We start from the raw sequence: 10,967 nt of genomic DNA on the forward strand, positions 1-10,967 counted from the left end.
TATATATATATATATATATATATATATATATATATATATATATATATCAAATTATGCATAATTGTGTATGAGCAATTTTTTTTTATATTTTTCCAAACTTGTTTTTTCTGAAATGAACAAGGTACAACAAAGTTGTACCTTTAATTATTTTTAATGTATATGATTTTATACATGTTTATAAATATTTATGTATGTTTATACATATTTATACGTGTTCATGAAAAATTTTTGACTGAGAGTATTCTCATATTTTTAATTATTATAGATATATGAAATTATTACAGATAATATTCAAGATTAGCGATAATATTCATGATTTTATATTAATAAAATAAAAAGTCAGACGATCGGTACAAAGTTCACTTTCACACTCCCTTTCTTTGAAGCAATCAGGGTTATCATATCGGTTTTAAATCCCTCCTCCCACTTTAATGAACCTCGCCTCAGGATATCAATTATATAACTCCTTCTCCAGAACAGAAAAAGTGAAAATCAATCATTATGTATGTAAACATACAACAAATTTTCACTTTTCGCATTTCCGACGAAATCTAGGGAAACAATTACGTGATTGATCATTCGATGAGACATGTATTTTAAAGTGGACAGTTGATTCACATTTACCTTTATTTTTGCCATTGTTGCGAATGAGGCGCCGAGAATGCTCTTCACGAGTTGTTCCGTTGACGATGGATGTTGTAGCAGATGCCGACGATGACAATCGGATTCTCGTACAGCGAATGAGGACGACGACGATGTGGATGACGTGATACTGTAGTAAGTGGCAGACTGTAATGAGCGTACAGTCCTTATAAAATGTGCATATGGCTGAAAGACACGGTGGGGCGCAAGCATGGCAGCGAATAATGCGTGTCACCCACCTCTCTATCTATACGTGTACTTTTTTAATATTCCTCCTCCCTGTATTGTTTCTCTACCTTTTTCTTTTTTCTCTATTTCACGACGCACTTGACTCTTTTTTTTTAAATCAATTAACACTACGTAGAACGTTTAGCTTAAGATTGATCTGAAATCACTGCAATGATAAGAGTTATCACGCAAAGTCACATGTTCGGTCTTAGAATACTCGATTCCAGAAATTCTTGCTCGAGTGAAATTTAATGCATCTCTATTTCTTTATCTTTCCCTTCCTTTCCTATGCCGAGAATGAATGCGACGTGACTGACGTAATTGATCGACGTAGGGGAGAGGAATATGCGTTTTATTGCGTTGTTTGTTATCGTATAAATTCATATTTTTCCAGAAAGCGAGTATGCATGCGAGAAATGCATTGATGTGATGTAGTACTTGTAGTTTTACGTGTCTATTAGCATCTATCGAGATTCTCTAGATCTTGAGATCTTTCGGAGACCAGATCAGACTTCATCGAGATTTAGAGTTTCGCTGTTTCGAGATATTTGGAGCACTGCTGCTACAATTGGTTGTAAATGAAAATAAAGGGCAACGTAAACACATGAATCATACTTTCTCTCTCTGTCTGGCCTAACGTTCTTAGCAAGAGTCGCTATTGCGTGAATTCATCAGAAAAATTTCACTATTAGAGGGTTTCAGTTGGCAACACTTTTGTATCTAGGAGATCTTTCTATTGGACGTAAATTTACTCCAAATAGGTCTGTTCGCATTGCTTGAAATTTCAAAAAAAAATTTTGCATTAAAAGTGAGATAAATATATATATATATTTATTTTATAATATATTTAAAAGAAAAAAAAAATATATATATATATATTCCGGCATTGAAGAGAAGGGGATCGATTGTGAATTTTGAAAGGAGGTGAAAATTACAAAAATGAGCAAAGGTTACTAAATATTGACCAATTAAATTATGAATACTCTAGTGAATTTGTTCACTTTTGTAATTTTCATCTCATTTGAAGATATACAATTGACCCAAGATGCTGAACATGGAATTAGAAAGGTAAACGAGCAACGTGAACAGACTTGGTGATTAGTTGTCAGATTGTTGCAGAACGTCAGAGTGTCGTCGGTCACAGCCGGGCAGATGGAAGCAGAGGGGCAAAGTGGGGTAAAAAGTTGATTTCTCCGCGAGAGGAGTCGGAGGAAAGGGAGGCATGATAAATGTAAACATTCAAAGGGCATGTTTTAAAAGGTACGGATAATCATACAAACGTGGCAGAGGATAACACGGACGTTTCTTTGACATTTCGACAGACTGGATGGATATTGCGCGACAGAATTACAGTTACTATAGGTGCCGTGCATATTGAACGTTTCGTCTCATCATTGGGTATACGATGTTGGCGGATGCAAAATAACGCGATGTTTCATGACTTTATGACAGAAGCGTGAACGAGGCAGAGTGAACGATGAGCCGCCCTAAATGGGACGTGCTGTGGTCCCCCTTTCACTCGGACCGATTTATCACATGGGACAGCGATGCGTTATTGAATCTTTACGAGATCGGACCGCGTGAGAATAGCGTGCGGGACGATCAAACTTGTAAGTTTATTGCAGATATACACTAAGTTCATGTTTAAAAAAAATATATAAATATATATATATATATACTTTTAAAATAAATATATAATATATATAATATATATGTCACAGTTAAAGTGTTAACTTTAGTAAATATATATACTTAGTCAATCTATATATTTAAGTGTAACAAATGTATACATTGATTACAGCAGACAACAGTAAGTACATTCACTGAGTTAACACTTTGAATGTAACATATATAATGTTCTCTTTAATGCAGATCTGCAGATTTCGGAGCATTCCATTGCCGAACTGGTCTGTTCAGTTACCATCAACAGTTATGCGAAATGTGTTGATATATATCCACAACCGGAGCCAGAAATCGTAGCCAGTGGTCACGCGAATGGAAAGATAGTCCTTAGTACCCTTAGCCCGCCAGAATTTGATTACCAGGGCTTGGTGGGCAGAGAGTTTTGTAGAGATCATTATGTTACATTGTTATTGAGCAATATTACATCTCGACGATACATTACTTAATCTTTCTAATCTATATGAAATTTCAGTCCCAAAATATATGCGATCATGCAATGTTGTTGCCTGGAATCCTGTGGATACTCACCTGATCATGTCAGGTCTGGACAAACACAGCAAGGAGCACTCTGTGCTGCTTTGGGATGTGCACCATTGTCCAAAAGGTTCGGAACGGCCAATAATAGAAGCTGGCATATCAGAGACTGTACATTCCGCCGCTTGGTTTAAACATGAACCAAGATGTTTGGCCCTCGGAGTTAATAACAAACAATTGAAAGTTATAGATTTCAGAGGTACGCTTTTAAAAGATACAATTGGCAATTTGTTAACGTACAATTTGTAAATATTTAAAAAATTTTTTTAGATTCTGCAAAGGTAGTAAACGTTACTCCTACAAAAGCAATATATAATTTGTCGGTTAATCCCCATAATAATTATCAGCTACTTTCACACGTTGACAATCTGATAACAATTTGGGACACTCGATGTTTTGAGAAACCGATCGTTACTATAATGCCGCTACGGCATGTTACAAAGGTATTGTGGTGTCCCACTAGACGAAATCTAATTGGTACATTACAAAAAGATTCAGGTATATGTAGTTTTAAACTATATTTCTACAATTTATACATAGTTTTTAAAAGTTAATGTTAAACATTTTCAAAAGTGAGCTGTTAGTGATAAAAAGAAAAGCAAAAGAAGAAATGCATTTATTTTGCAGTTGGCTTGCATCTATTTGATATTCAGTATTGTGGAGCTGAAGATACTGAGCCTGGTGTTTTAGAAAGAGTGGTTCTACCACCATGGCACAGTCCCGTAAGTTTTTCATGGCATCCGACTGATGAGAATCGATTGTTGGCAATATCACTGCAAGGTATTTGATGATATTTTATATTACAATATAATCCTTCAATTTTGTTCAAGATTATTATAATATTCTTATTACTCAGGCGTAACCGATTATACTGTATCTGAGAGAATAACGCTCAATTGGTCTGCTCGGTCATGCCTTATGTGGAATTGCGCTTTTAAATCATTTAAATATATACATAGTGAAGATAGCGTTTATAAGGAATTAGAGGATATCTCGGTTTTAACTAAAAGGCGTGCTATGTTCGAATATGGCTTGCTTGTAAGTAGATAAAGTTAATAAAAACAATTTCTTGAACTTTAATCAATTTTTATTTTGCTTTTAGTTTATATAAGCCTCTTTTTCTTTAATTTTATTATCAATAATATTTAATCAGTGTAAATTTATATGTGTATGTTACAGCCGGAGTTAGCCCACAATGGTGATATAGCCGAGAACGAAACTTTAAAGAATTTATGGCAATGGTTATACCTTAGTCGTTCTTTAGTAGAAGACGGCACTGTACAGAGTCCTGATACTAAGCATCCCGGTGTGAGGTAAAATTACAATGCCTTATATTTAGAAGTATATATGTAAACATAATGCCTCCAATTTTTACATAGGACAATTTTGAAATTGGATCAGCAAAATTCAATTAATGGTTTAAAAACAGAAGTGATTCATCGTCCGTGGACGGATATAGGTACTGGTTATATGACAAAAGTTTACAGGTATAATTAGAGTGCATACAAATGCTGAAAAAGTATGGGTGTTTACACCTAATGTAATTTTGATCAATACCAATCACAGATCACCGGACAGAGAAAGATGTCTTCTTCTGTGCGGTTTGCGATTTGACAGAGAGACCAATACGGCATATGATAATGCGTATCTGGAGAAGTTAGAGAAGGAAGGCGCATATGCGAAAGCAGCCGCGTTTGCAGTATTTAATCTCTGCCTAAGGCAAGCTATAGATATCTTAAACCGAGGTGCCAGTAAGAAACAAACGGCTATTCTAAATATGGTAGCTATGGCATTGTCAGGTTTCTCTGAAGAAAGTACTACATTATGGAGAGAGTCGTGTCAAAAATCTAAATCTCAATTATCAGATCCTTATTTAAGAGCAACATTTGGTTTTTTGACCGCCGATAACGATTCCTATGAAAGTGTACTTGTAAGTATGCGAATATATGCGAAGATCAAGATTTAATGAGATTGATGTAAGGCGCCTAATAAGTTCGAATTATAGAATGAAAATGGCATGGCTGTCGAAGATCGAGTAGCATTTGCTCTCATGTTCTTATCGGATAATAAACTGCATGAATATTTGAAAAAATTGACCGAGAAGATAATTGAAGATGGAGATCTAGCGGGCTTCTTAGTTACAGGTTACGAAAATATGTTTTCTATTTTTATGAATTTAATGTTAACTATGTGCTCATTTGTAATGTATTGTCGCGCTTTAGGTGTTAGTATAGAAAGTATACAGTTATTGAGTAAATACTTGGAAATTACCTCAGATGTTCAGAGTTGTACTCTTATTGCTATTAGAACTTTTCCGCCTAAATTGCTTCAAGAGAATCAAGTTCAAGTATGGATTACGAGGTATTACAACAAGTTTCTTTTGTAAATATTTTCTTGAATTATTCTCAAAACAGGTTATATTATTCTTTCTTTCTTCTGCTTAAAATCTTCAATTTTTCAATCCTTTGTACAAATACACACACACACACATGAGATGAGAATCGAAATTGAATTCCATATCTGCAGATTATAAGTTGATTGTTGTCATATAGAGTTACGCATTGGTTCTTTTATAAATTTCAAATGATCAAGCTTTTGATTTTGCATGTTGCTGTTATAGTTACAGACATCTTTTGAACGCGTGGAAATTATGGTTTCAAAGAGCTAAATTTGATATTGTCATGAGATCCTCGACACCACAAGAAAGACCGCCGCAACAAATACATATATCTTGTCACTTTTGCGGCAAAAGTATATCTGCTTCCATGCAAGGACTGAGTAGGACGAGAGTCCCATTTGGTAGATTAGGCAGTACGCCTAACAAATTAAAGGTACATTTCTATTCTTTAGCTAGATTTTCGTATGATCAATCATTAATATATTTATCAGATCTCGGATTTCTTGATGGTATAGAACTTTTTTTTAATATCTTTTATAGATGACGGCTTGTCCAAATTGTCGCAAACCTTTGCCACGTTGCGCAATATGCTTGATGCACATAGGCACCGTTAGCGGACTGCAAACAGCTCCAAGTCCTGGTGGTACCAGGAACGAGGAATGCAATGCTAAGCTTACGGAATTTAATAGCTGGTTTTCATGGTGTCTAACATGTAAACATGGAGGACATAGCGAACATATAGCTCAATGGTTTCGGTAAGGATACAAGATTGCATTTGTTATAAATATATGTTAGTTAATAAAATATAAGTGAAAATCAGCCGATATTTGAATAATGTAAATAAATGAAAAGTATCTTATTCAAACTGAAATTTTACTGCTTAATGATGGTTGCTTTTTTTTTAGGAGACTCAGTTGACACAAACATTGTTCTATTCTTCGTTGTATTTCATGGAAAACAAAAATAGAACGACATTCGTGTCTCCTACAAGAAAAGCAGTCATTTTCTATATGAATATTTATATACATTTCTCAGTTCCTTAAACTGTGCGCAAATAAAATATATATATAATCAATATATAAAATATATAATCAAAAGTCGATATTGAAAGATGTAAATGTAAAACATATGTTGCACTAAATTTGCAACGACGGTATTATTAATTTCTGTACCGCTATGTTTCAGACAACATACTGAATGTCCCGTAACGTCTTGCAATTGTCGCTGCTCATCTTTGGATTACACGCGTAATGCAACTGTGACATAGGTATAATTACCAAAAAAGGTATAATTAAAAAAAATTTAAATATTCTTATATATACATATAAATATATATATATATATATATATATTCTTTTGAAATAACCTATTTATTACAAGGTTTTGCATGTTTTGTATACTTATTAGGTCCCACCAGATCGATTTTATGTACAGACGAAGGAATGCATGTTTGAATGCTTTTCTTTTATATTGCAGCATTCCTTGTTATTTTTTTGGTAGGGATATATGTCAGACCAACTAACAAAATGTAAAAAGAAAAATGTATGAAAAGAAGTATAGAGAAACATAGTAAACGCAATTTGTATATGTAAATTTCTTTATCTCTGTAGAACACTCCTAACTGATTCTTAATCTCCATAGAATACTCCTTCTAGCTGATTCCCCACTGCACAGCGCACATTCACCATTGTATTGTAGCCATTTGAATCTGCAGCAAATACCTTTGTTAAGGACACTTTAGAAAAATTGATGCTAAGAGAATGTCTTACTCACCAAAGTCTTTAGTCATACTTGGAGGGAAACATACAAAGCTGCTACAAGACATTGTAGACTTTGATTTTACCGTACCACGCACCTCTATGTAACCCGATGTGTTGTCGAATGGTTCAAGAAATGTCACGTTAATTCGAGCGTCATCGGTCGTCGTGATCTCTGCACTCTTACTATCAGAACTTTTCTACGAATTGCCTCAAATGGATTTTCACGTAAATTATCAATACAAAATTATAAAAGATTTATTAGGCATAATGCCATCTTATAATGAATCAATATTAACCGAATTGATTGTTGATTTTTTAAAAATAAAATAGCAGACTTGTTCAAATTGATCTTGATTAACTTTATTAGGAAATATATTAATAATATATATTAAAAATATTGTTTAATTAATAATAATTAATATTTATTGCAACAAAATGCGATAAAAATAATTTTTGTTGCTGACGATCATCATAACCTATAAACTATATAAACTATAATCTAAGCTAAAATATTTTCATACCTCCGTAATTCTGCCAAGCACAATCGCTTCCTGACCGATACGTTGCGCTAATCGCTTACCCAGAATACGTATGTCTGACATTTTTGCAAATTATTTGTGAAGTATTCCTATAATACTCCAATAATGCGCAAATATTGATTACCGTTACACTTCGTAAACAGAAGCACAACAGCAGTTGGCAGCAAAACAACGCGAAGCTTGGCGCTAAACGACAGATCGGCAAAGGCTGCGTTCATAAATATTACTCGAATGCTATGTATCATTTTATCTTTGTTGTTCATTCAATATTAAATAAAGATAGGATGATATATGGAGGCATCCGGGTAAGATTTCCGGACGCAGTCAGAAATAGTTGAAAGTGATGTGTGGGCAAAAAGTTGCTAATTTTTTGTCGGTGCATCGGCATAGTATAAGTACATACAGTATGGACACTGAATTTTTTATGTAGTTCCCAATTTTTAGTGTGCATGCATCGATTTCCAACCAGGGAATCGACTCTGGTTATAGTCAAATGCCCGTATTCATAGTCAGGCCTTATATTTAAATTTATCTTCAGATACTGTACGAATTATTTCATTGGCTGCTGAGCATCTAAAGGTAAATTTAAGGAAGCCCTAAGTACAAGAGCTGTGGTCAAAGTATCGCTTTAACAAATGCTTTAAAGCGTTTGATGAACTAATTAGAAGAAAGAATTTTACAAACTGATCAATTAAAAAACGCTTTAAAGCGTTTGCAATATCGCGTTGACCATACCTTCTATATCTTGAAACGAGATGAAAATTACAAAAGTGAATGAATTTACTAGAATACTGATGATAATTTCATTGGTCAACACCTAGTAAATTTACTCACTTTTGTAATTTTCCTTGTTTGAAGATACAGAATCGACTCCCAAGAATGTGGCTGCCTTCACCAAGTTGAAATTGCAGGTTAGGTTAGGTTAGGGTTAGGTTAGCTGGATCTCCTTCCCATAAAATATAATTAAACTTTTTTACAATATTGTGTGAGACTTTTGATAAAGATCGCATAATAAAAGGAACATGCAACAGAGAATAGAGAATAAGAATAGAGAATAAGAATTTTAACGTAGAATCAGAAACTGATATTGCACAATACATAATTTCTGATAGGTTGAAATTCTTACTCTCTGTTCTCTATTCCCTGTTCCTTTTATTGTGCGGAGCCCCTAAGGAAATTGGGCTAAACATGAGTATCGGGTTCATACAAAGTTAAATTTTTTTTAATTTGTAAGAGAAAAATATGGCAAAGGTTAATAGAATTAAGTTTTACTAAAAAATTAAATCAAATTTTTTTGGAGACACTATATTGTATAGACTGTTACATTTATAAATGATAAAGTATTCTTGTAATAAAGTGTGTGTGTGTGTGTATGTGTGTGTGTGTGTGTGTGTGTGTGTGTATTATTAAATTACAACTTCACATTTAGTTACAATGTTCATGCAATATATTATTTTTTCATACATAATAATTCAAGTACAATTTTCATATTTATTCAATATTGAATCTATTATTTTTAATTTATTATTTTGAATTTACTTATTACTGTTAAATATTATTATTATTATTAATCTTATTTTTATATGAGTTTGTTAACATTATATTATATAATTCTGATTTAAAAATATACTCGCTAAACAATTTTCATGACATGACCGAATTCTGGTTTTTTTTTTTTTAGAAAAATCATTCTGATTTAGAAAAATTCATATTTATAAGCGCCTTTCCAACCCACAACAAGCAGTGAGTTACGTGATCTCGGACTACATTAAAGGTGTCGACGTTTACTGTCCATATTATATGTACTTATACTGTGGCATCGGTGTAACTGCAGTAATTAAATTAACAATTAAACTTTCTTGCTTGTGTTAAACTACTAATGTTCTATTTTACACCGATCTTTTAATATCTGTACCAATTAGTAACTTTCTATAAAATCATGTTAATTTCAACAATAATATTCTTAAAGAATATTAATGTATGTACATTACGGTGATACAATAAGCATCAATTAAGATGATCAATTCAATTACATACATTACCATGTATATGTTTACATACATCGTCGAAATTACAATAATTTAATAGAAAGTTATTATTTAGTATGAGTTTAAATCAGCAATGTAAATCAGGACTTATATATCTTTTTTATTTTAAATTACAATTACATTACAATTAAAGAACAAATTTAACATCTTTTTGAAACATCTTTAATTAGTGCAAACATCAATGATTTTTTGTTTTTACATGCATTACAATTGTGCTTTTAATTTACATATTAAATAAAAGATAAATTTACAATCTCATTAGAATAATCTCATACACATATATATATTTTATGTATATTAGGTGTAGTAAAAAGAAATCCATTATTTTTGCATGCAATTGAATGGAAAAATAATGAATTTCTTTTTACTACACCTATTATATATATATATTAGGCGTACAACTTTGCTTCCGCCGTTTTTTTCCGAAATTCAAGGCTTTATTGTAAAAAACTAGTTATACATTTATGATTCAAAGTATTGTCCATCGCTGGCCACTTTCTCCCATCTTTCGGGTAGCGTACGAATTCCGCGTCGAAAAAACTGGTCATCTTTTGAGGCTATCCACGAATCGATCCAATTTTTTACTTCTTCATAAGACCGGAAGTGCTGGTCAGCCAGGCCGTGTGCCATTGATCGAAACAAGTGATAGTCAGAGGGAGCAACGTCTGGAGAATATGGCGGGTGGGGTAGGATTTCCCATTTCAATGTTTCCAAGTATATCTTGACCACTTTCGCAACATGAGGTCAAGCATTGTCATGCTGCAAAATCACTTTATCTTGTCTCTCGTTGTATTGCGGCCGTTTGTCTTTCAATGCTCGGCTCAAACGCATCAATTGCGTTTGATTCCGATCGCCTGTGATTGTTTCAGTCGGTTTTAACAGTTCATAAAACACTACGCCGAGCTGGTCCCACCAAATACAGAGCATGACCTTGGAGCCGTGAATATTCGGTTTGGCCGTCGACGTGGAAGCATGGCCGGGAACTCCCCATGATTTTCTGGGATTATCGTAATGAACCCATTTTTCGTCCCCAGTCACAATGCGATGCAGAAATCCCTTCCGTCTTTGCCTTTCAAGCAGCTGTTCACAAGCAAACAAACGCCGTTCAACATCTCTCGGCTTCAATTCGTACGGC

General features: G+C 33.6%; 3 protein-coding genes across 3 annotated transcripts in view; 1 reads left to right on the forward strand and 2 right to left on the reverse strand.

Moving 5' to 3' along the window:
- The window catches only part of LOC105618906 (zinc finger protein 91-like), a 21,815-nt gene extending 20,960 nt beyond the window's left edge, over positions 1 to 855 (reverse strand). The window contains exon 1 of the mRNA XM_012200435.1: positions 625 to 855. Within this exon, the coding sequence (XP_012055825.1) occupies positions 625 to 855 (231 nt within the window). The remainder of the gene's footprint in view (positions 1 to 624) is intronic.
- Positions 856 to 2,347: 1,492 nt separating this feature from the next.
- Positions 2,348 to 6,752, forward strand: LOC105618820 (WD repeat-containing protein mio-B). The gene is made up of 14 exons (XM_012200349.1): positions 2,348 to 2,480; positions 2,743 to 2,937; positions 3,026 to 3,286; positions 3,358 to 3,585; positions 3,715 to 3,867; positions 3,944 to 4,125; positions 4,267 to 4,400; positions 4,467 to 4,574; positions 4,654 to 5,017; positions 5,093 to 5,231; positions 5,310 to 5,448; positions 5,708 to 5,918; positions 6,026 to 6,240; positions 6,671 to 6,752. The coding sequence occupies exons 1-14, from the start codon at positions 2,348 to 2,350 to the stop codon at positions 6,750 to 6,752; spliced, it is 2,544 nt and encodes an 847-aa protein (XP_012055739.1).
- A 361-nt stretch (positions 6,753 to 7,113) lies between these two features.
- LOC105618821 lies at positions 7,114 to 7,847 on the reverse strand. Its single transcript, XM_012200351.1, has 3 exons — positions 7,767 to 7,847; positions 7,259 to 7,442; positions 7,114 to 7,193 (listed from the first exon to the last, which is right to left on the reverse strand). Exons 1-3 carry the CDS (start codon positions 7,845 to 7,847, stop codon positions 7,114 to 7,116), a joined length of 345 nt encoding a protein of 114 aa, XP_012055741.1.
- Positions 7,848 to 10,967: the final 3,120 nt, after the last annotated feature.

This window comes from Atta cephalotes (genome assembly GCF_000143395.1).
Source record: "Atta cephalotes unplaced genomic scaffold scaffold00018, whole genome shotgun sequence".
Taxonomy (NCBI): Eukaryota; Metazoa; Arthropoda; class Insecta; order Hymenoptera; family Formicidae; genus Atta; species Atta cephalotes.

Coding starts and splice junctions, on each gene's coding strand:
- LOC105618821 (XM_012200351.1), bottom strand. CDS start 7,847: ATGTCAGACATACGTATTCTGGGTAAGCGATTAGCGCAACGTATCGGT. Junction 7,443..7,766: donor TGCTTGGCAGAATTACGGAG/GTATGAAAATAT, acceptor GGCAATTCGTAG/AAAAGTTCTGATAGTAAGAG. Junction 7,194..7,258: donor AAGTATGACTAAAGACTTTG/GTGAGTAAGACA, acceptor TATTTGCTGCAG/ATTCAAATGGCTACAATACA.
- LOC105618820 (XM_012200349.1), top strand. CDS start 2,348: ATGAGCCGCCCTAAATGGGACGTGCTGTGGTCCCCCTTTCACTCGGAC. Junction 4,126..4,266: donor TGTTCGAATATGGCTTGCTT/GTAAGTAGATAA, acceptor TGTATGTTACAG/CCGGAGTTAGCCCACAATGG. Junction 4,575..4,653: donor TATATGACAAAAGTTTACAG/GTATAATTAGAG, acceptor TACCAATCACAG/ATCACCGGACAGAGAAAGAT.